At 38.9% G+C, this 25,406-nt stretch overlaps 1 protein-coding gene across 2 annotated transcripts in view; it reads right to left on the bottom strand.

The window, feature by feature from the left end:
• Positions 1 to 25,406, bottom strand: part of ZNF366 (zinc finger protein 366) — a 36,781-nt gene that overhangs the window by 6,853 nt on the left and 4,522 nt on the right. For both annotated transcript variants that reach the window (XM_058823800.1, XM_058823801.1), the window contains exons 2-5: positions 11,387 to 11,512; positions 8,929 to 10,254; positions 6,884 to 7,075; positions 1,005 to 1,179 (exon numbers count right to left, since the gene is read on the bottom strand). In XM_058823800.1, the coding sequence (XP_058679783.1) occupies positions 1,005 to 1,179; positions 6,884 to 7,075; positions 8,929 to 10,254; positions 11,387 to 11,407 (1,714 nt within the window). In that variant the 5' untranslated portion in view covers positions 11,408 to 11,512. The remainder of the gene's footprint in view (positions 1 to 1,004; positions 1,180 to 6,883; positions 7,076 to 8,928; positions 10,255 to 11,386; positions 11,513 to 25,406) is intronic.

The raw sequence follows: 25,406 nt of genomic DNA on the forward strand, positions 1-25,406 counted from the left end.
AAATGAATCAAGTTTATGAAGAATCTATGCAGTATCACTAAACAGCAGATTTTATTTTGCAACAAGGTGTATTTGTTAAAAGGATTCATAAACAGGCATCAGACATCACAAATTTTCTCATAATTGATAAGCCTCAAGGGCTGCAGAATCTCTGTACAACGAAAAGATCTTAGGCAATCTCCAATTATGAGCAATTCTCTAACTAGCATGATGCTGTAGGAGATCTACAGAAAAAAATACTTATTTCATTAGCCATTAGGATCTTCAAAAAATTTACACCAAATGTCATTAGAGTAAGTGTTTTGCACATGTGCTAAGCTGCCCTAAAGTTTGAATATATGAGAAATGCCAAGAAATTTTGCCCACTAAAGAATTATTCATATACTTTAAAAAGGGATCTTGGATACCGAAGCCCTCAAAAAATTCTCCCTAATTCCCCCACTTCTTTAGATAGCATTGATCAGTTTACACACATGAGGATGACTTCAGGAAGTGTATGTGGTAAGTGGCAGACAGGAAATGTTTCACAGAATGCCCTCAGTAGTCAAAAATCCTTATACTGTGAGACTTATACTTTGAGGAATATCCCCTCCTATTCATGTGCTTCCTTGTAAATGGGATCTTGAGCCTATGGTATTCATGTGGCACCAGCTATGCCAATACAGTACAGAATGACCAAGGCTCCTGGATTTAGAGCCATTGAAGATTCCATTCCTGCTCCAGACTGGAATCCACTAACCTGTCAGAAAGGACCATAAGTGTTTCAGATTTTCTTTTTCTGTCAAATTAGGATTAATTTATGATTTATTTGGGACATGTAATGCTGCCATGTAATGCTATAGTAATATAGCTAATAACAACTTCACAGGCTTATGGGATTCTACCTCTTGCAATAACATTGGATCTATGGCACAAGTTTCTGCATCTGTCATACAAAGCCCATTTGTGTTTACTGATATGCATATTCAGATCTCACAGAGAATAATCTTGCTGAAAATTATTACCTTGAGAGTGAAATCCTCTTTCCATGACTCCATGTTTAACTTTCATGTGCCTGGTTAGGTTCCCCTTCAAGGTGAATTTGCTGGGACAGTAGAGGCACTTAAATGGCTTACTATCTGAGTGCAAGTGCATGTGTCCCATTAAATTGTGCATTCTGTTAAACTCCTTCCCACACAGCTGTAAAAATGGTAAAAATGAAAATTATTAGTTTGAAGCAGTATTTTCAAGGACAACATTTTTAAAGGAAAGAGGACCTACACTTCTCAACTTAAATTCTGGCAGTTTTTGGCTGCAATAAGCTTTTCAAAGTTCCATCAAAATCCTACAGGCAAAAACATGTGGTATCCAAGGCACTCTGAACTGCTGATATTTTTTATATTGGTGACCAGCACACATAGTGCAGGATTCCCCAAAAGCAGTCAATGTTGTTGTAAGGAGGGGAAAGACTTAAGGGAGTAATCTGGAAGGCTCATAACTTGAATGAGATTCAAAGTAAAAGTTTCTGCCCTGGTGAACCATTCCATTTGTAGTTTATACATCTAGCCTTTAATCAACTACAATGTCAGGCAGGAATGAAATTATAAAATAAAACCAATTAAGGGTTTCTGTGAAACAGAGTAACAGAATATTACTTATTTTAAAATGGAAATTAAATGGCTGCACATTTTGCTTAAAGCTAGAAAAAGCAATTCCTTGTTTTTCTGTGTTTCTTGCTCACTCTTTATTTCCCCTGATTCTTTCATCATTTTTTTATCAACTCCTGTGTTTTGGTGTCTCTGGTGAGTAAGCTGCAATTTAAACAGTCATGAGGCTGCAAGAATGACTCAGCTTTCCCTGAAGCATGTTCCTGCCAGCTTAAGCCATTGATGGTGAAATTTTTCCTTTGATGGAACAATACCAGTGGGTTTAATTTATTGTTGTTTATTTAGATGGGTCCTTTTGTAGTCTGGACTCTTATGTACTCTTAAGACATGAGAGTTTGACATCACTATTATAGCCACCCAGTCTTACTTATCTTCTGGTCTTTCCTTACCAGGATTTTTAATTTTATTCACATTCAAGTGGCTATTTCCATCCTCTGCAAACTTCTGTGCTTACTTTCTACTTTTTTTTTCCTGACTATTTTTATCATTGGATTTTAATTTTTTTAAAATTATTCTTATTACTATATGACCCAGAGTCACCATTACTGAGTAACTGAAACCTTCATCTAGCAGGGTAACCACCTGGCAGACAATTAATTAATAGAAATTACTAAGACTCCACCAGATTTTTTATATAATCTGGATTCAATTTTTACTTATTTGGTATTACAGAAGAACTGATACAGAACTTGTAGATGTAAATTCAGAAAGTCATCACTTAGAATATCTGGATGAAATGTAAATAGTGAAAGGATCCTTGGAAAAGTAGTACTGTATGCTTTGTCTTTTAAGACTTCTCTTGAGGAAAAATTGAATCAGTTCATAAATACAAAAATTAGCAGGTCTACTGTTTTAAAATAAAAACTAGAGCTGAGTCAGAGCTGTAAAAAGACAGATTCTGAAAACATTCATTTGTTTTTCAAAAAGTTATTCGCTTCAGCTGCATATGTACCATTCATGTTTTTCTGTCTGTGATTTTACTAAAATGAAAACTCTAGCAAATAAATTTATCACAAAGTGTTAGACATGACCATTGGTGGAAAAAAGGAATAGCCACTGAAAGTGAGTAATTTATTTTTAAAAGTAAGATGGCTGCTTCCAAGGGTCATCCAACCACTGAGGAAAGAATACTGTCTTCTTCATGTTCAAATAAAGTTAATACGTAGGATTATGTACACTCAGAGAAATTATAAAACCACAAAATACCTCAGAAAGTGCTGGGAGGAATCAGACTCTCATCTACTGAGACTACTAATGAGCACAGAAAATTAGCAAGGAGTAACCAGCAGCTGATTGTATCTTGACAGCTGCTGGAACAACCTATAACTTGTCAATATTACTCTTGTTGCAAGAATGTCAACAATAATATCTCTCTTACACCTCTTTGCTGAAGGCTTCTGGTTATCTGCTTGTATTGTGGCTGACATACGTTATCACCAGAACCTGCTTTCTTGTATCTACATCTTCTCTGTCTGAACTGGTAACCAAGGAAAATCATGTTGAGTGGATGAGTGGCTTCAGTACTGCATGCAAACACTTATCTTTATAAGGTCTTGAGTATTAAAATTTATTTAGAAGGACCATTTAGTTGTTTTCTGTCAAGGCAATACTTGTTTCTCTTTCCTCTTACTGAAAAGACAGGGACTTGGTAAAGGTTATTTCTTTATGGCATAAAAGTTCTGTGTCTGAATAAAGTTGATGGGTTTTCCATTTCCCAGAGTCAGGCACATCTTCAAAATATGTAATGTGTTCTTGTCCTGAAATCTCCTCTGGGGACATAAGGAAATGGTACTAGAGTGCAGAGGTGTGGCAGGAAAATTAAAGAAATGCAGATAGGAAAATTGGTTTTTGGAATGATGGGTCTCTATGGCATAATCTCTGCTTTACTGGTCATTTCAAAAAGGCACAAGACATCTTTCAGATGAATATCTATGATCCAGATGTAAAAGGAAATAGGTTTCTCACTTGTATGCTAGGAGACTGCAATTCAAATCTAGCTGGAGTACATAGCTAATGCTCAATGAAGACCTTGAATCTGCAGATCAAATTAGAAGCCTGTACAAGATTTTCTTTCTCTCTGACATTACAGCCTTGTGAGCAGAGTGTGAGATGATCCTGAGACAGTTGCATGGGAGGAGCTCCAGCAGAACCCAATGCACTATAGCACTCAGGGAGGTGAAAAGTTTATGCAAGAGAACTTGGGATATCAGGAACAACATGGTTTACTTGTGGACTTTCTGTTAGGCTGTCTAACAAAATAATCTTCGACAAGATGTTTAGAACAAAATAAAATTAAAATCTTGAAGAGAACAACTCAGCTGCAAGTCTGCTGAACAGACTTAGTTGCACTGGCTGGTGAAATGGACTTCAGTATAGTTTGCTAGAATAGTCTACATTAGTTCCAGCCTAGATTTTTTTCCTCTTAAGCCAGCACGTGAAGCATCATCCTTCTAGATTTGCCACCAGTTTTGCTCCTTCTCAAAGTACTTTCTCTGATGAAAAACCACATTTTTAGATAGGGAAAAAAGTGGTGTTCAAAACATCTGTTACAGATATTTGTCTGAGCTGAAGAAAGATCCATTGCATCTTTTATTGGAAGTCTGAAAAATTGATTACTTCAGCACTAAAAGCAACAGTAAATTTCATGGAACCTTTCTATACAAATCCAAATTAGTACTGTTGCACCAGTTGTTGGAATACCTTCATAATACTACAGTGGGTGGTTTTTTTTTCCCCTCTTAAACAGAAATAAACAAGAAAAAATGGGCTCAGGCCTTTAAATACTACAGACAAGTTCACTCTTCAGCAGAAAATCAAACAGAGATCCAGGCTGCAGCTGGGTGAGGAAACAGAAGGGACAACTATTTGCTACTCCCTCACTTCTGATAGTATGTGCTTAGCTGTGATTAGACACATAGGAAAGCTCATGTTTTCTTTTGCTGTGAGAAAAAGGTAAAGAAAACCATTGCATGCGGTGAAGTATAAAGGCTACTGCTGTGCTCTCTTTCCCTTGCATTCTTCTTCTTCTTCTTTTTTTTTCTTTATAAGAAGGGTGTTCCTTTCCTCAAAGAAAGAAGGAGAGGGAGAATGACTGTAAACTGTCCAAAAGGACCGTGAGAAAACAGGAAGCTTTGAAAAGTACAAGAGAAAGCAAGATGAAATCTATTTGCAGGCGGTTCCCCGGGGACATGTGAGCCATTGTTAAGCAGGCTGTTCATACAGCTATATCCTTCCTTCTCCTGAGGAGGAGCTTGGTGCCAAAAGGCTGCTATCTGGTCATTGCCTTAACCCTCCAAGTACCAGCCAGAAATATTTGCCTTCAAGAGTCTTCAGGGGCTCTATCAGAGAGGCAGTGTTAGGTAATGTTCCTAATGCAAAAATACAATTCCTGATTCTGTGTCTGCTTATTGTTGCAATCTTCACTGTCAGAGGCACTGATGCTGATTCATACCCCTTCAGACATATGAGAAACAGATTCACTATGCTTACTTGTTTCTTTCCTCATTGGAACACTGGGTGGGACAGAAAAGCAAAAAAATAAGAAAAACAGGTGTTCCTGTAGAGCTTTTGTTCCTGTCTGGAAAACATACTGGTGATACTCTATTTCCCAGTTCCAACTATTGCCCTCTCCAAGTTTCAATAGTCTGTCATCATCAAACACTGAGCTGAACACAACCTTCCAGCTAATCTGCACATACCCAAAAAGTCATGTGGATCCATATACTGCACCCACAAAATCTGATCAAAAATTTGAGATTCTTTTCTGAAGTTTGAGGAGTCAGAGAACAACTTCAACCAAATGGGAACAACAAGGCATGTTTGCAGATGTTCTCAAAGAATGAAAACCTCCAGCAGACCTGACTTGTTACACCCATAGAATTTCAGTAAAAGAAATTCTTTTATCAATATGGAGTAATGTAAGCACTACTACACAACATACTACTTTCATAAGACATAAATTAGAACAAAGTACTGAAGGTGGAAGACTTTGCTGCTAGTTTTTCAAAGTAAAATGTTTTGACGTTAAGAAAGAAAAATTATGAAGTCAGAAATATTCATTCCAACATTTTCTTACTAAAACCAGCACTGAACATCATATATTCCTATGACATTTTGAAATTCTACATTTTTTCAAGATGAAATAAGGATCATATGAATGAAATATGATGAAAAAATGAAATATTTCCAGTTAAATTTTTCATCCATCTCTGCTTCTTCATGAGAAATTCCTTTTAAGAAAATATCAATACCATAGAGATGTAGAATGAAAGAGTTCTAGAAATTGCTTTCAATCAGTCTTTAGTTTCTTATGCATAACCTCGGTAATATGCTCCACTCTGTATTTACAGCCATCTTAGAACAAATTAAAGTGGGAAATCTCCAGCCTTTGACTTCACAAAGTATGACAACAGTAATGAACCAGATAGGCATTGGAACACTGGAGGCAGCAAAAGAACTTATGTAGCATCCAGTACTGAACAAAAATATAGATATGAATAATTCATAAGAAATGTATTAGAAGTAAACAGGATCAATAAAGTCTTTAGGGTTTATGGGGAGGGAGGAGAAGAGAGGATGGAAATGGAATGCCAGCCTCCAGGGCTGGGGGGCAGTGGCAAACTGGAATTTGAAGGACTGTAGAAAGTCCAGGTGGTCTCAGAGGCTGTTTTGTTAGCATACTAATATCCTGCCTTGAATTCCAGTCTGGTAATTACACTCTACCCATTCAAATCCCTTCTGTAATTTTATTTTGCTGTGGCTTTTTCTAACCCCTTTCTTGAACTGTTGCATAGCATCACTGTGTGAAATTCTGGCTGCTGCTTTTTCATGATCCTCTGCAGGGTGCATGATTTGATTCCTGCTTTATGTCAGTGTTTCAAGCTATTAAGCGCTTAAATTTCTGTTTGGATGATTGTACTAAGCAAATGTCAGATATGTTTTTGTCCTCAAATGTCTGTGGCACTTAAATAATCACAGGGAAAAAAACCCCAAAACTTATGTGAGAAGGAATGGTCCTGATGGGAAAGGGAGTAAACCACAGGTATTTATCTCCATTATTTTGTGCTACATAAGCAGAACCTGGGTAAAGAAAGAAAATCAGGCTGGTTTATGTTAATTTTTGAATACAAGTGCAGTATGTGTTAGCAGGTTTGTTTTTCTAATTCTTCCATATGATAAGATGACAATATCAGAGAAATATGCTTTAGGATAATACCTCTACCACCAAATGTACTTACCTTGCATTTAAAGGGTTTGACATCAGAGTGAACAATCATGTGGGCCTTGAGAGTCTGCTTTTGCACAAAGCTCTTGAAGCACAAATGGCATTGATAGGCTCTGATATTGGTGTGGATTAGGACATGTCGCTTCATGTTGGCCAGCAGAGTAAATTCCCGGCCACAAATTCCACATTTGTGCTCTTTCACACCCTGAAAAAAAAAATTCTGTAGATGTAAAATTTTCTAGGTAATTTAATCATCAGTACAGCAATTTATGAATTATTCATTCTGCATTAGCAAAGTTGATAATAAATTATTTCACTTTTAACATTTTTCAAGGTATTTTCTCCTGACAAATTCTTACAAGCTTCTGAGAAGCAGAGAAGTAAAACAAAACACAAACTTAATGAAGTAATGAAGTCTATTTTCAAATAAATCTAACATAGTCAGCGTCAGAGCTTCCCTCTCCTGCTCTGCTGCTTAAGTAAAGTATTGATTATACATCTCACATTTATTGCAGAGAGAAATATCTGCTTATTCCTGGTGGGATTTTCAGTAACCACTATGGAATGATTTCATTTTTTGTGAGGTTTATAGAACATTTCTATCACTTATTATGCTATCTACTCAATTTATGACTACATAATTCAATATTCTCACTCACACCCATGTGGTCTGTCAGCTTCTCAGTGATTTAGATACTATGAAAATCAAAGAATTTGCTACCTTACAGCTGAAGAGTTTTATGTGCTGAAGGTAATAAGGATTTACTAGTGAGGTGCTGAGAGCAATTACTCCTTCCACAGCCCTTCTTTAAAAAGATGTGAAATGACTGTCAGTGGTTTTCACAGTTAATTACAAAGCTAAAAACTGGACATCACTACCAGTTTCAAGTGTCTGCTCATTTGATATGAAGCTGCATTTAGTCAGCTAAGTACTATTATTTTCATGGTGAATCCACCTGTGGCTGTGGACAAAGAAGCAAAAGCTCTCTAAGGGCTCAGGGGCATTTCATTCCCTGTGACAAAAAAACATACCAAGTCTTCAATTAGTGGAATCTTGCATGGTAAATCTGAAGAGCAGGGAATCTCCAAAAATTATAAGCATGAAGCAGAAAAGAAAAAGCAAATGTGGAAGTAGAAGTTGTGCAGTTTTCAAAGAATATGTGACTATAAGACTCAAGGGCCATAGCTTTCTGTATTTCTAATGTTTTTCATGTAAAAGCCAAAATTCAAATGTTAAAGGAAAAATATGCTAATCTGGAAGCAACCTTTTTTAAAGTGAAAGAATTTGACTTCTCTTATTATTTTTGTAAAAGTGGATTGTCAATTTCAGAGTTTCTTGAATGGAACAATTGCATTTTTCCTATTTTTGGAAGCAATCTTTTCGGAAGATTTCCAAAGCTTTCTCGTACCCTAAGCTGGCCCTGCTGTCACCACTGTCAGCAGAGGCAAAACTGCTACTTGATATTAATTGGCTGTTATTATGATCCTGCTCATCCATTTATATTAACTGGCATTCTGGATAACATATGCACAAAGGGGAATTTTTCTTAGGGTTATTTTGTTTTTTAAATGTCATCTCATTACAATGATTCTTCAAAATCTGATGAGTAATAACATACTTTCTTTTTTTTTTTTTTCGCTACAATCCACTACAAACTCACATACTTCCTAATTAAGGGAATAAAGTATCACAACTGGCTTTCACTTAAAAAAAAAAATTTTAAAATTTTGGGATTATGGGGTGCTTATACAGCTTTGCAAAATTTTACAGAAGGTCATTCTGAAAAAAGCCCCAAGAAACAGATATGAATCCGGTTTGGGGAAGTGATACAGGGGGTTTAATTGAATTCCTGCTTATAACAAAGTTGCGTTTGCGTGTACTTTTTTAAGGCTGGCAAAGACATCTGGCTGCAGCAACTGCCAGCAATGCTGGAGTTTCTGTGTAAGCCTCTGCAGCTGGCAAGAGACCACGTTTCTGAGGAGGTACCTGCCCTTGTGTAGCTTTCATTGCCTGTAATCCTTATACTACCTTCATGTGCAAGGTGAGAGCTGGCTTACCTTGTGAGTCAGGGAGTGTTGCTTCAGGTGGTGGGGCTGCACAAACTCCATGCCGCATTCAGTGCAGATGTATGGGCGGATGTCTTTGTGCTTCATCATGTGGTTTTGCAGCTGACTTGGGTACTGGAAGGTCTTATCACACTCGGTGCAATTGTACTGTATAGGGCCACGGTGGGTGGTTAGGTGTCTCTTCAGCTGGGCCAGAGTTGGAAAGTCCAGACCACACTCCACACAAATGTTCTCTCGTCCACTCTCATGCTTAGACTCATGTGCTTTCAGCTCACTGGGGTAGGCAAAACCCCTGCCACAGATCCTGCAGTTGTAAGGTTTGATATCACTGTGTTGCATCATGTGTCTCTTAAGGTGACTGGTTTGAGTGAAAGCCTTGTGGCACACCTGGCACTTATGTGGCCGAGTGCCCTGGTGTGTCAACATATGAGTGTGCAAGTGGCTCAGCTGCTTGAAAAGCTTGCCACACCGGGTGCAAGCATGTGGTTTAATGCCACTGTGACCCAAGATATGGGTGACCAAATTGTACTTGGATGTATAGGACTTCTCACACATGGGACATTGCCAGCGTTTCTGCTCACCCCCCACATCAACATAGTAGCTGTCATCTATCTGAAGGTTGACATCTACTCTTTCCACTTTCTGTTTGTTTTCACCACTTTCTCTTACTTCAGCCCTCCTGAAGGGTGGTTCTGTAGGTCTTTTCATTTGCAAAGGGTTCCTGAAATGAAAGTTTGGTGGTACAATGAAAGGAAACATTAAGCCAGGATGGACTTTAGGATAATAAGGGTAAGGAGCCTGCATGAATGCTGGGTTACTGGGCCATGCCATGCTAGGCTTCACTGGTTCTTGCTTAATGGGCTTGGCTCCAAAATGCTCCAGAGTTCTGTAGAACTGAAAACCAAAGTTGCAGAGGTCAATCATCTGGGAACTGTACTTGGGCTGAGTTGGCTGTTGGAACACCAAGGGGAGACTGGAAGAGCCCATGTCGTGATCCTCAGGTCGATCTGGTGATGATGAGGAATCCTCAAGGGTGATGGGAGGAGGCATTTTTGTTGGCATGCTCTTACGTTTGCGAGACCCTCCTTCCAAGGACCCCTGGAATGTTTCCATGTTTTCAAGAGGAGGAGGACCATAGCGGAAATGTGAGAGGTGTGTTCTGAATTCTTCATCAAATTGTGTTGCTCTGTGTGGCTTTGTAGCGGGGCTGAGCGGCTGCAGGCAGAGGGAGAAGGGAGAGGCTCGGGTATTGTCCACATTAAAACTTGTTTCTTCGTTCTTCATCATATTCAATTTTCTTCTCTGTGGCCCAAATTCCTTAAAATAAGCAAAAGAAACCCCAAATCTGTTTATTTCTTCATGTTCTTCTGGATTTAATAATCTATTGACCATTTTATTGTTTTGAAGATTGTTGGTTTTTTTTAAATAAATAAAACTAAGGATTTCTTAGGTCCATATAGGACAAAGGCCTTTTAAAGCAGAATTAAATTGGTAAGTGAAAAGCAAAAAAAGCTTTGGTCTTCCTGCAGCAGATTTGACCCACACAACATTTTTACAACTTAAACATCCTGTACTGTGACCCACTACTTCACAGATGAAACCAGTATGGCAATGCTTCTGCCTAACTTTATTCAGTCAGTCTGTTTGTGGGCAAAATTCTGTCCTTGGCTGTGCATGAACAGCTCTAGAAATTGGCGGTGCATATAAAGGATATAGCAATACAAACAATAATATGCACATTTATTATGGTTGTGACATGAAAAGCCAAAGCCAAAAAATGTTAAGCTTCTTTGTATCATTAACATGTGCTGCTGTGAGAGAAAACAATGGCCAAGTGATCTAAGGACACTGTGTACCATCAGGTTTTGCGCCATGTTTCCTGGCTGCTCGCACTTTGTATTGTAATAAGAAGGCGGAGATTAATTTATTTTCTTTGTTTTAATCACAGAGATATTTGCCTGGCAGATCTGGGGGAGGAAAGACATTTGACAACTCTCCAAATTACACTTAGTTTAATAGGTTTTATCTAAGATGTTTTTTTGTTTGTTTGTTTGTTTCTAAACAGGTGGGCAAAATCACCACTATAAAACTAAATATAGAACTGATGTCAACAAAACCCTGGGGACTGCAGAGTAACTGACACCTAAAAATGCTCTGAGTATATCTGATGATAGAATGTGATGAGGCAGATTAATAATTTATTTCTGGCAAAATTTTATGTTCCACTGATCATACAGGGAACTTCATCTGAATTTGTGGTTCATCTAAAATACTGGTTATAAATTTTGGTTAATCTTAAATAAGGCTGCTACTTTTTCCCTCGTCCCTCTAGTGTCATAGAACCAGAAAACTTTCATTAGAAAAGACCTTTAAGATCATCAAGTCCAGACATTAATTGCCAAATCCACCACAAAAACATGTCCCTAAGCACCACAAGTCTTTTAAATACCTCCAAGGATGGTGACTCCATCACTTCTGTGGGCAACCTGTTTCAGATCTTGACCACTTTTTCTGTGAAGAGGTGCTTTCCCTGGAACAACTTGAGGCCATTTCCTCTCGTCCTATCACTTGTTACCTGGGAAAAGAGACAAATACCCACCTGGTTATAACCTCTTTCAGGCAGTTGTAGAGAGTGATAATGTTACCCTGAAGCTCCTTTACTCCAGGCGAAACAACCCCAGCTCCCTCAGTCACTCATTACAGGACTTGTGAACCAGACCCTTCACAAGCACCATTGGCCTTCTCTGGACATGCTCCAGCACCTCAATGTCTTTCTTGGAGTGAGGGGCCCAAAACTGGACACAGGATTTGAGGTGTGGCCTCACCAGTGCTGAGTACAGGGGGACAATCCCTGCCCTGCTCCTGCTGGCCACACCATTGCTGGCACAGGCCAGGATGCCATTGGCCTTCTTGGCCACCTGGGCACTGCTGGCTCACGCTCAGCTGCTGTCACCAGCACCCCCAGGGCCTTTTCCTGTGGCAGCTTTGCAGCCACTCTGCCCCAGCCTGTGGCACTGCCTGGGGTTGCTGTGACCCAAGGGCAGGGCCCAGCACTGGGCCTTGTTGAACCTCACACCACTGGGCTCGGCCCATGCTCCAGCCTGCCCAGATCCCTCTGCAGAGCATTCCTGCCCTCCAGCAGGTCAGCACTCCCACTCAGCTTGGGGTAATCCACAAACTTAGCAAGGGTATGCTTGAACCCCACATTCATCAATAAAGATATTAAACAGGGCTGGGCCCAGTGCTGACCCCTGGGCAACATCACTGGTGTCATCAGCCAGCTGGATGTAACTATTCACTACCACTCTCCAGACCGGGGCATCCTGGCATTTTTTTATATAGGAAACAGTGCACTCATGAAGCCATGAGATGTCTGTTTCTCCAGGAGAATGCTGTGGGAAAATGGTGTGAGAAGCTTTGCTAAAGTCCAGGAGGACAGAATACATAGCTTTTCCCTCTTCCACTAAGTGAGTCATAAAACGAGTTCCTGTTGGGGGAGTAGAACTTGCCTTCCACAAACCCATGCTGGCTGAGCCTGATCCCCTGCTGAACTGTTCTATACAGTCTGTGTGATGGCACTCAGGATGAGCTGACCCACAACCCTCCTTCCAACTCTTCTTGTAGGTGGGAGCCATATTTTCCCACCTCCAGTTAACTGGGGCCTCCTCAGACATCCAGGAGCGCTAGTAAATTATGGAAAGTAGCTCAGTGAGCACTTTCACCAGCTCCCTTGGTACCCTTGGATGGATCCCATCAGTCCCACAGACTTGTGCAGGTCTAATTGTTGTGGCAGGTTACTGACTATTTCCCCTTGGAGTATGGTGGATTCATTTATTTGGTTCCTTGTCTCTGTTTTCCAGCTCAGATGCTTGAGCATCCTGAGAACAACTGCTCTGCCTATGTAAGATTGAACCAAAGAAGGCACAAAGTACCACAGCCTTTTCTTCATCATTCGACACTAAGTTTCACCCCACATCCAAGAAAGAATGAAAACTCTCCTTGGCCCTCTATTTTATGTGCATGTATATATGGAAACATTTTGGACTATTTTTTGTGGGAGTAGCTGGATTAAGTTCAAGTTGGGCTTTGGCCTCACCAGTTTTCTCTGCAGCCCTCCTGAGGGATGCACTTACATGAATGTGTGTGTTTGCGTGCAAGTATCTAACCAACCAGGCAAAGGTTAGGCTGGAAAACTAGACACATTTTCCCTCTATCATCTGTGACATGCTGATTCTATTTATAACATCATTCTTGGAAATGCTGGGTGGAGAGCATGAAGGTGAGTGGAGCACTAAATACACTCCTATTTCTATTTCAGGAAGCTCCATGCTGGATAAGCCTTCTTCCAAAGATAGATGAAAGCACATCTCTGTGACCTAGTTAAGCCATGGGCAAGAGAAGGCATCTTAAAAATCTTTCGGCAAACAGACTGTTTCCTTCTAAGACTGTAGACTCAGTAATTATCTTTGAGATAAAAGTGTGAAACTAAAGGCTCAGTGACAAAACTTTAAGACAGAAAGTTTAGAAAAAAGGATCAAACAGCTCACAAAGAAGGAGGACTAACTAAAGGAAAAACTGAAGGATATCTAAACTTACAACTCAACACCCACACTGGATAGAGGGAAAAGATAAAATAATTGCTTACAACTTGGACAAGTAACTCATAATTATACCACAATATTACTTTCAGTTGTTAGTGCACTGACTGGAAATAGTGCACATATATATACACAATATCAATTCAAGTAATCATGGAATATCCTGATTTGCAAGGGACCCACAAGGATCATCAAAGTCCAACTCCCAGCCCTGCACAGGACACCCTCAAGCATTACTCCATACACCTGAGTTGTCCAAATGCTTCTTGAACTCCCTGTCAGGTTTGGTGCTGTGACCATTTCCCTTGGGAGCCTCTTCCAGGGCTGAACCACCATCTGTATGAAACATCTACTCTTGATATTCAAACCAAATGTCCCTGACTCTGTATCAGGCTATTTCCTCAATTCCTCTCACTGGTCACCAGAGTGAAGGGATTGTTACCTGCCCTGCCTCTTCCCCTCATGAGGAAGTTGTAGACTGCAATGAGTCTTCCCTCAGTCTTTTCTCCAGGCTGAAAAAGACAAATGACCTCAACTGCTCTTCATATGGCATCCCCTCAAGGCCCTTCACCATCTTCATTTATGTGTTTCATATAACACGTACCCAAAACTGCAGATTATGATGTCTGCGTGCGTGCATACATATATATGTAATATATGTATGCATGTTTCATTCAGATAGAATTTCTACTGGCTTTTTATCCTAATGTTTCCTTGTCACCCTAACTCCCTAGTCAAAATAAGGAACAGTTAGATCTTGAAAACCCTTTGGGTGTAAAGGTTTGGCTTATTAAGAAGGGGAAAGGGGTAAGGAATCCCCCAAATATTGAAAAATCCTCAACTTCTTTCCAAAAGAAAAAAAGGCTTTTAAAAATCCTTTTTAGCAGAGTAAACTCGCACAATTTGAACACAACACTTATAGATCAAAACTTTCCCTATAAAGTATGTGCTTCAAATATCTTCCAACTTTGTCTCATTTTTCCCCAGCAATAAAGGTACAAAATTCTTCAGATAGTGCATAGTAATTGAGGACCCAGCTATGTTATTTACTGCTTTTGTTGGATTATTGAAATGCTGCCAAAAGTACACAGAAATGACAGTGAGTTGTTTCTAATTGCTTTCTTGTTTCTTGGCTGCCAGTTAATCCCCTCTTCCACACACAGTTTTGTATGAAGTTTCACTCTTTCTGGAACACAGAGCTGTAGAACCCCTTGAAATTACTAGAAAGAAACATTTTCCTTGCACTACTAATCTTTGACTGCTTTCACTGAGCATATGGGCTCATTCCCCTGGCCACAGCTACAAGCATCACAGGACCAATCCTACAAGGGAAAGTGTTTATAGACAGCAACCAGCACAATCAGAGATATGGTGTATAATTCAACACAAGAGGACTTTAAAAGAAAGTAGAAGTCTATATATGGATCACCTTGCTGTTTTTTCTACCCCCGAAACCACCATGATAATGTATAAATTATTTCTTCTTTCATTCTGGTGATGAAGCCTTGCTAATTTGAATGGAGGCATGATCTTAACTATGTCCAGAACTTAATTCCACAAAAACATGAGTTCTGACAAAACCATAGAAGAGACAACAGTTTTGACCCCAGCGCAAAATATACTTAGGGAACAGTCCTTTGTTCTTTAAATAACTTCAGCAGAGAACTTTAAAGTTTTAGTACAGGTCCACAGTACTCTTTTTCTACCTGGCCCTGGAGTAGCAGACGCCATTTTAATGCTCAACACCAAGGAGTTTGAATTAAAATCTTTTTGCATTATTTTAATATTTTTTTATTTACATATTTTTATATTCAAATATCAGCTAGGTATATTGCATTTCCTATACAAGAACTTTGAACTTCTTTCTTTCTGTAGAACTTATTATTTAAAATGTAGTGCTATGTAGTGTGATTCCAAACATTGGATGGTCATAGAAAATCCTAGCTTTTATCCATAATAGACAAGTTACTAGGTTTGAAAAGCTGGTTTGGAAGCTCACTGAGACAGGGATTTCCATCGTGTACTGCTCCTTACACATAAGACAGCCCACTAAACTGAGCTCTCCAGACCTAAAGTCAGTTTCTGTAGAAGAGACAAGCATCCTCAAATTTTATTTCTTTATGTAAATGGAAATACAGTATTTTGAAGAATAGAACTACAAATTAACTCTTCCTGCCCTTTCAAAACAAGAAAATAAAAGTTAGAGTGAGTTGAAATAGTTGTTGAGGAATTTCTGAAATAGAAATCTATGCAGCAGCTAATATTCTTGTTAACTTCCATGAAAAGGAAGAGAGTTAATGCAGAATATATATCACCATTTATTTTCTCATGTCCACTCATTTCTAAGACAAAGGATTAGAGAAAGTATGTAAATGATGTTATTCATGCTACAAGCAAATACGTTGTTACAGTTTCCAGTTAATATCCAGTACTGGAGTCAACAGCAAATTTTCCTAAGAATTCAGTAAAATCAAGATTGCTTCCTGGACAAAAGAACTTTCTGTCTATAGACGAATAACATGTCCTGCCATAAAAATGTGAGGTTATGAAGCTTCTCCAATTTAAACCCTGACTACAACAGTTCTGATTGTTCTCCTGGGCAACACAATCATAAAGCCAGAAATAAGGCTAAGATGAGTGAAAGAGATATGACAAAGGTTAATGGGTTACTTTATTAGGACATTTGCCCTTATGTTTGCTCTTTCAGAATAAGATGAAACACACAAAGTGGAGTAGGTCAAAAGGGGGCCAAGTTGGCCAAACAACTTCTCTTCTCTGGAAGAGAAATTCCATGGTTAATTGAACATGTAGGACTGTAGAAACCATGCCCTGTAAGAGTGCAATTCTGCTCTCCTTTTGAGGCCTGAAATATGGGTGTCTATAAGCAAAGAATTAAAACTAACAGCTCGTTCTGTTGGATGTGGTGAGGATTCCCGACAGATTTAGCACTATTACATTTCTTGAGCTGAAGTTGAGCAGTTGGTGAGCTTCAGCTTTATTGAACAACCAGCTGGGGTTTTTTTCAATCACTGATTCTTGTCAACTGTTATTATGGCGATAATTATCATTATCTTAATAGATTTAATGAGCTCTCAGCCTGCTCTTCCAAATATGTTTTGGTTTTAAATGTAGTATTCAGTTACACAGCTGTTGAACTAAGCAGCAAATTATTTACACAATTTTCTCTCATCTGCTATTTATGCAAAACTTGCATCTGGCTCATGATCTGACTGAGGGATTTTATTATTATTTTATTATTTTATTCTGAAGTAATTTCATTTCAGTAGTGGAGCACTCCCTACTCAATCTAAACAGCTTTAATTTGTTTGTCAGACTTTGAAAATGCCAAGAACACCTGTACTAAGGTGAAAATGCCCATTACTGGTAACCAAGTATTTTCAGGTGGTACATATCTGATCCCTCCTTACAATTTTCCCTGCTATTTTCCTTCAATGAAAGCATGAATCCTTCTAGGCAGAAAGTAATAAAACATGTCCATGCCCATATCAGAATTTCTCTAAAATCAGCATCAAACCTACCAACCTATTCTTTAGAGAAGCCAGTGCATGGTGTACTCTCTATCCCTGCTCTCCAGGCATAAATATCCACATTTCAAGCAGAACATTTTGAAAAATGGACCCCATTAACACATATGGAGTGTATACTAATAAATTCAATGTGAGTATATAAACTCTGTGTATATTATGTGCATGCAGAACTAAGTATGTATTAATACACACAAATCAGCCTTCAATTTTCTAGCTACAATATTTGAAGCTAACTTAAAATATTATTTATGTTTTAACTGAAAAGAGCACTTTTTGTGTCATAGTTTGGAGCTGGGAGAAGACAAAAATTTGGACTACCTGGTGAAATTTTGACTCCCTTGTAAAAAAAAATATGGATTTGTGGAAAGTATCCAAAATCAATGAGTGCAGATGTTGATGAGGAGACACAAATATAGTGGAAGTTTTTAGAAAAACAAATCTGAGCTGGGAATAATAGTCATCGAGTTTAGTCAAATCCTTTTCAATACCATTTCTACAAACACTTGTTTTCTCAGTCTCACATGCATTGCAGTGAGATGTCAAATGAAGTCCATGATTTGACCATTAACTTAATTGTCTATGGAGATAAGGTTTCTTGTCCCATGCCTTTTACAAGGGATATGTCTACTTAAATGGAGAGTGCTATCAAGATAAAGACACTGCCATATATATTTCTCTTCCCTTTTTGGATTATCACCACTAATAGAACTGGAAATAAGTAAGCAATTGTTCATGAAAATTATCTGGAATGACTGAAAATGAGAAGTGGATCAGATCAGGTTTTTTTTCCTACATTAGTATGATAGTACTAAGAAGATTACTGTCTTTTCACTTCTCCCTGGGAAATTACCTTCATTTGCTGGTAGTAGGCTTCAGGATAAAACTTCTTCTTTCCATCAGCAAATGTGAGGGGTTTTTTCTCAGTGAATGCTTTGTAAAATAAAAGTGATAACCTCTGTCATTCATCATAGGACATAATCAAATTTCACTAAGGCCTATGGGAAGACTTCCAAGGGCATCAGAAAGTACTTCTCACAGTTTGTCTTATTATTTGTTATGGGTTCTGTTGCCCAATGAAATAGGAACCCGTCTATTCCTCAAACAAATGAAAAAAATACTTATGTCTTCAGAACATATGTCAGCAGGTGGCAGCCACTGCAGACAAGCTTAATGAAAATCAAAGGATGTTAGTTGATTAAAAATCTGACAGCTTGACATGACACAGTAAACAGTTACAACAAGAAATGAACTGTCAAGGACATCTTATTTATTAATTTTTTTTTCCTTCATTTGCTATTTTGGTATCATTCTAGCTTCTAGTTTGAAGTTAGGTCATTTTAGATATGCCTTCTGGTCTAAGGGCTTCCTATCCAGCATAGCTCCATTAATATTGTCTGGGAGGTGCCAGCAATACAAAGAAATGGGTCTTCTCACAGGAAACTGTGCAGTAGAAAAACTCTCTGCATTGTCTTTGCTTCTCCCAAATTTTAATATTTTAACTTGCATAATTTTTTGTATATTAGCTGAGAAATGCAGAAGTTGAACATACCCATTTGCCTGCACTGTCTTTGAAATCATTGTGGATTTGTGTGCAACTTGTATTCATTAATTTCATTGTTTGCATTCATTTTCAGTGAGCAAGACACTATGAGCACTTTCACAGGAGTATAGTTAGTTACTTTGGTATTCATTATAATAGAGGAAATGCCTTAAAACAATATCAAAATTATACACATTCACTTTTTCATAACTTACAGATAATTTTTACTTTAATAATTACTGAAAGTATGAAACAAGATTTTCAGATTTCCTCTGCTGAAAGTCTGGAGCAGTCCCACCACGCAGCCTGCCAAAGCTGGGGTACTGTTCGTGGCATCAGATGTTTTATGGCATAATTTGTGTTCCATGATTGCATTGATTCAATTTAAACCAAAAATAAGTTGACAGATGCTGTAATGAGGTAGCTGCAGATTTATTTCTTCTCTCCAGTATGAGTGCTTAGTTGTCAGTTTAGCAAAATGGTTTGCTATCCCTCTTGCTGCTTTTATGTGTGCTCTGTCCTTCTTCTAGAGACACCTTTGTTACCATTTTCTCTACCCTTCTGCCACCTAACAAGGGAGTGGGTGAGGGTGACAGAGCAGTATGTCTGGGTCACCCACAGACCATCCACCCCAGGGGCTTACGGGCAATGCCTCTAGCACTACTTAGCCCTGTGGACCTCTCTAGTCATTTCAGGTCATTAACAAAGTAATTTTTGAGTATAGTCTAGAGTGCTGGTTTGGATCTTTATTTTTCTTTTTCTTATCCTTCTTTTTTTTTTTTTTTTCTTTTCTTCCTCTTCATGAGTTTTCTTAGTCCTTCTCCTCCCTCCTCATTTCTGTATTCCACCTGTTGTTCATTCCCTCTCTATTTCTCTATTCTGTTTGCTAAAACAGAACGCAGAGGCAACCTGCATAATGAAACACGTTGCATGATCAGCAACACAGAGGCAACCTGCATAATGAAATTAATGTTAAGTCAACAGATTCTGAAGTATTACCTGTTTACACAAAGTCACCCCAAACCACAGCCACACAGGATGGGAGCCTGCAAGGCACAGCAAATTATATGGTCTTAAAGTGTGTAAACGGACCAAGATATTTTACGTCTTCAGCTGAGCACCTGCGTCTGCCTGATTTGCTGGTACTGCCATGGAATTCGAAGCTGCCCTGGAGCGCAGGGCAGCGGGAGCAGCGGCTCGCGGCCCGGCCCCGGGCCCGCAGGGCAGGCACGCCCCTCCGCTGCCCTCAGCGCGGCGCGCTCCGGCCCGGCCGCTCGCCTTTCGCGCCTCCTCCGCAAAAACTGGCTAAGCCTAGCTTAGGGGAAACAGCTTCTGGTGAGGCACAGGGCGATGTAAAACCAGGCATGTCAGCCGTGTAGCTAGCCCAAGACACTGGTCTTGGGAAGAATACAAGAAACAGGAAGGCATATTATGTCAACTTTCCAGCCTGATCTTCAGGCATCTTTAAAAACTTCCTGCAAACAGATTGTAACCTGAGGTTACACCCGGGAGGACTCCAGAGGGTAGGAGTCTGCAGCCCCTAACAATCACATCTGATTCCCTTCCCTCTGCTCTCTGCCCCTTGTCACTTGCACTTGTATTAGCCTAAAGGCCCAGCTCCAGCTGGAGACCAGAGAGACCAACACAGGCTTTAGGCAGGGCACTCCTCTAAGAGGTTAGAGATGTGGGTCCAAACACCTTGGGAGGGAAATTAATCAGTCTGCTGTCTTGTGGCTGTTGTATTTTTCCCTAAATTTTGTTGTCAGTGTATATTCAGTTACATGTAAGTATTCTTACAGGACTTGGTTCCTGAGAGTATTTGGGCATGAGTATCCTGAGTTTTCAGACCCTGCTCAAAGCTCAGGGCTGACAAGATCAGGTTTGCCATAATGGTGATATTTGCAGCACATGTAGTAGTAGAATAGTTTCAAACTGTAAAGTGCAAAGTGTAATTGGTGCCAGAAGACAGGGTGGAAATGCAATTTGATCCTGCCCTCACTAGGCATTGGAGTTAATGATGGATTGGGCAGCTCAATTAATTACTCAATTAAACAACTCTCATCCTACACAGCCTTCTTAATTCTCTCTCTGACATCATCTGTGTTACACTGAAATAATTATGGAATATCTGGGGTGTAGCTGAGAACAAGATTTGGGATTAGACTGCTGTGAGGTGATGACAATTAGACAAATTTCTTCCTTTTCTTAAGTGGGTAAGGCGATTTCATGATGTAGACTGTAACCATGGATATGTCCCTGCCTTTATAAAGTATGTGGAGTCACTTTAATCACTGTTTATAGAAGTCCTATCGCTCCATCCCTGTTTCCTGTCTATCCCATATCTGCCAATGCAAATTAAAATGATGCATTTTTGGCATTGTGGAAATCCTATGTGTTAAATACTTCTTCCTCTGGAAAATCACCAAATTATGTCCATGTAGCTTTAGGATGTTTTTCTCTCCATACAGATATAAAAAGAGACAGGGTGAACAAAAAGAACAAATGAATAATATGAATATTAGGAAGGGTTTTGTAGTAAAATAGTAATGTTTGACAGAGTGTGGAGTCCTTAAAAAAAACTTTGGATATAATCTTTCCACCTACAATGCACAATCATTAAACACTACAAACAGAACAGAGAGGGTTTGGGCTGTTATTTTAAGAAAAATAACAGAGCTATGAAGAACATCCAAAATTAGAATGATCAAAAAAGCATGCCCTTCCATAACCCTCATGCTGTCCTATTTGAGCTTTTATTTTGAAGGCAAACCTTTCACTGGCACTCATGACCTTTAAAAAGGAAATAGACTGAGCTTTCCTTCCTACTGTAATCCCAGTGTCCTTATCACCTATATGGAGGCCAGAGAGATGGTCTGTTCTCCTCCCATCTCTTTGTTGTCTTAAAGAGTAGCTAAGGGCCCCCTTCAGCTTGGTTCTTCAAGCCAGTCAGCTGGCACCCCCATCAGCAGTTAATGGCACTTTATGGGTGGCACATGTACCTCAAAAAAGAAAGGACCAGATAAAATGTGTACACATGATTGGAAAAGGGCCAAGGGATTAAAGGATTGTATGGAAGAGATTTTGTAAAAAGTTTCCGAAACAGATTAAGTTTTAAGTAAAGGTTACATTTTTTAAAATGTGGAAGAGTATAATTAGTCCTCAGCAGAACCATTGCTTTTTTGTATTTATCTTGTGCTCAATTCCTTGTTCTTGTTTCACACAATTCAAAACTCATAGTGAAACTGAAGGTTGCTAAAGTGGTAGGTACCATGTGTTTCAGTAAGACATGTTCTACCCTACAAGAACTGAAAGAAGAGGATTTCACCCACAGAGTGACAGAAGTGAGTATATATTTGTGTGTGTGTGTGTGTGTGTGTGTGTGTGTGTGTGTGTGTGTGTGAGAGATTTATAAAAACATATCTGCTACCAAACACTTATCAGTGTCCAGTTATTAAAGGTAATCACCAGATAATGCTTTCCTATTCATTTAGGAAAGATGAATAAATTTTCTTTCAGCTGAAGACTGAGCAGATTTCTTGCTGGAAAAGCTGCTTGGCTGTAAAGACTGATTAATCCTTATTAGCCTCTATTACTCACTTGTAATTAAGCTGGCTTAGTAATGACTTAGATATTTCCCTCTGAACCTAAGTACAACAGAAAACACAGTAAAGGAATTAGACATATCAGTGCTGTTCCTAAGACACCACTGTGTGTATTTTGTTGAGACCCAACAAGAAAAAAATAGGAATCGTATCAATAAGAAAGCATTTTAAAAGCCTCCTAAGGCAAATTGCTGCACCATTGGAAGGAACTTCTTTTGATATATCTGCATTGTGATTAGGGAGCTCTGCTTTCCAAACTGTCAGGGCATTAAACATCTGTTAAAGCTTTGAAACTGCACTGAATATGTATTTATTGTCCAGAAAAATTATTGCTTGCACATACATCTCACAATTTCATTCAATGAGGGTTCTTTTTTCAAAAAATTATTTACTTTGAAGAGAAATGTGTTTACTTCTTCAGTTCCAGCACAGAATGGCATTCTTGACGGATCATATGAAGTACCTGCAAGAAGTAGTTTAAGATACCTTCCTCTCTGCCTTTGCCCTTCACTTGTGTTGCCAAACTTGAATCTTGTCCTTGACTGAACAACAGAAATTCTTTCCCTCGCTGATCCCCAAAACACATCCTGCGCCTTGCTCTTAATGATTCTGTTAACTGTAGAAAGTTTTAAAAACAAGCACTAGTTTGTTGCCAAAACTACAGAAAATCTGAAATTCAAAACAAATTCTATCTTACTTCTACAATTTTCATCAATTAGAAAACAAATTCCTTTGGTCAATATGGGGAAAAATTCTTGAGTTTAATTATTTTAAACTGAAACAGATTTAAAGTGCTAGTTTTACTGAATTCAATAAAGTAGCATATTGAGTGGGAAAGACATCTCAGACTTAGCCAAGTATCACCAGCAGATACTGAAACGGAGACTAGAATCACAAATAAATAAGCAATTCTTTTTTGCCAAAAAAAAAAAAAAAAGTAAAAAGAAAATCAGCATAGTTTGAAACCTTAAATTCCGAACATTTCCCAAACCACTCTAGTACTAATCCTTCCTTCACCATGACTGATGCTCTGGATACTAACTCAGTTCAGATTTTCATCACAAGAAAAAGGAAAACCAAAAATCCATCGAACCGCTGTGACTCTACAGCATGACTAAGAATGGCTGACTAGCATCATAAAATGAAGCTTTGTGAGAAATCACCTTATGTATTAATCAAAATATCTGTACCAATCCCTGCCCATACCTCCACAACCCCATCCTGAGTCATTCTATCCAGGACCTTTTCCCCAGAAAAAAACAAACATCACATATGAAAACATGTAAAAATTAATAGGAATTATTGCAGTCTTTTAGGAGAAATAGCAGGTAAAGCTCTGGTCTGAGCATGGGAACATTACCCAGTGAATTCTGTCACGACTTGCTCTCCTAACCAGATTCATTGCCTTCCAGTGGGAGCCTGTTCATTGTTTTTTAGCAGGAAACAAACTAGTCAGAATTCTTGCAGCAAGTCATTAGGGTAAACTCTGAGTCCTGATCACTAATGATTTCTGCAGAATCCATCAATATCCATTCAACTGCATTTCCTTACCCATGTCTGGAGTTTAAGTGAGATTCATTTTCTGTGGGATGTGAAAAAATTAATTAATATGTTTGAAATGAAAGACTGGTACTTCCATTTTTCTGGCGGAGGAAAGCGGAGTTGGTGAGCACCATTCCTCTGATATATGTGACTCTTTCTGTGACATCCTGACAAAATGTTGCCTACAGACACAAAATTCTTCCAGAAATCTGGATGACTTCATATTGTGAGTGCAGCATTGTGCAGGAAAACTGTTTGATATAGCATTCATACTGCTGTGATTCCTTGCTGAGTAGTTCTACAGAAAAAAATATTTTCCTTCTCATTTATAAATGGATGGACTTAATTTCTGGTGAACCTATGAACAAATTGTTGCCAGGTGGCTATTCCAGGAGGTTTTCTACAGTTTTCTGGAATCCCTATCACAGGGCATGGTTTTGGACAAATACAGGATGGTCTTCACAGTTTCAGAAATCTGCACTAAGGAACTGACCCAGTGTGGGCTTGTGCCTACCAGATGCCTCAAACAACTTCTGCTGGTTCTTAGAAGCTGACAAATGCTCTAAAAGCAGGTCATTCCTTCCCTTTCCACCTCCTGGTATTGTTTTCATTACACATGTATTCTAAATACTTTCCAGCAAAAGTAGACTAGTAGAAAAATATTATGCTAACTGGAAGTAGGACATATGCTGCCTTTTCAAATAATGCTCTCAAATAATTTTTATCTGGAGCTGCAAGACCAAAGCTGAAACACTATATGCTCTAGAAAGCAGCTCAGAGAAACAACTAAACCTGAAATACTCGCTACATTCCAACACATCCATCTGGGATACCTTTTGATTTGTTCTAGATCCCATGTATTTCGTGTTGTTAAGAGCAAGTCTACCTCTTACTCTTTCCAATTTAAAAAGTTTTAAGTGGCATATCCAGCACAGAGCCCACCATGAAACAGGAAGTCTTTCATCACTGCAAAGAGGGTCTAACAGTTACATTGCAACCCTAAAAAGGGAAGACTGAAGTATAAGTGGCTCTTTCACAACCAGCAATAGCAGCAAACAAATTTAAAGAATGACTAGAAATCATCTTATCCTTCCCAGCCAACACACTTGTGCCTTATCAGGGGGGCTGGTGTCAGAACAGGAAGGAGCAAAGCCACATGGTTCTCTCCCAGAATCATCACATCTGGTCCTCTGTTGTGGAAAGACCAAGATTCCTCCATGCAGGGAAATTAGGTGATGTCTATTCTTCATCAGACCTGCAGACAGAGGACTGTGTGGGTCTTGCTGTGCATTAACATCACTTCTACTACAGCATCATCCAAAAAGAACAGCTAAAAATGTGTGCTCCTTCTCACAGCCTTGCTTTCAATTTTAAATCAGTTTTACCTGTTTCAGCAAAATGTGATGTTATCAGTGTAGGAGACTCATTTTAAGCTATCACTTTTAGTAATTAAACCAATCATCAACTCTGTATTTTTCAGCGTTCTCTGAATTCTAGTGGTTCTAATGGTATGCCGATGAAAGCTGTGTGTTTCCAGATTTACTATTTTGAAAATTGACAAGGGAAAAATAGTTTTTGGGAAATACACTTCTTACTCAAGACTTTTCCTTTCAAATTAATCAAATTAATTACTGCATAT

The sequence above is a fragment of the Ammospiza caudacuta genome, chromosome Z (assembly GCF_027887145.1).
Source record: "Ammospiza caudacuta isolate bAmmCau1 chromosome Z, bAmmCau1.pri, whole genome shotgun sequence".
Taxonomy (NCBI): Eukaryota; Metazoa; Chordata; class Aves; order Passeriformes; family Passerellidae; genus Ammospiza; species Ammospiza caudacuta.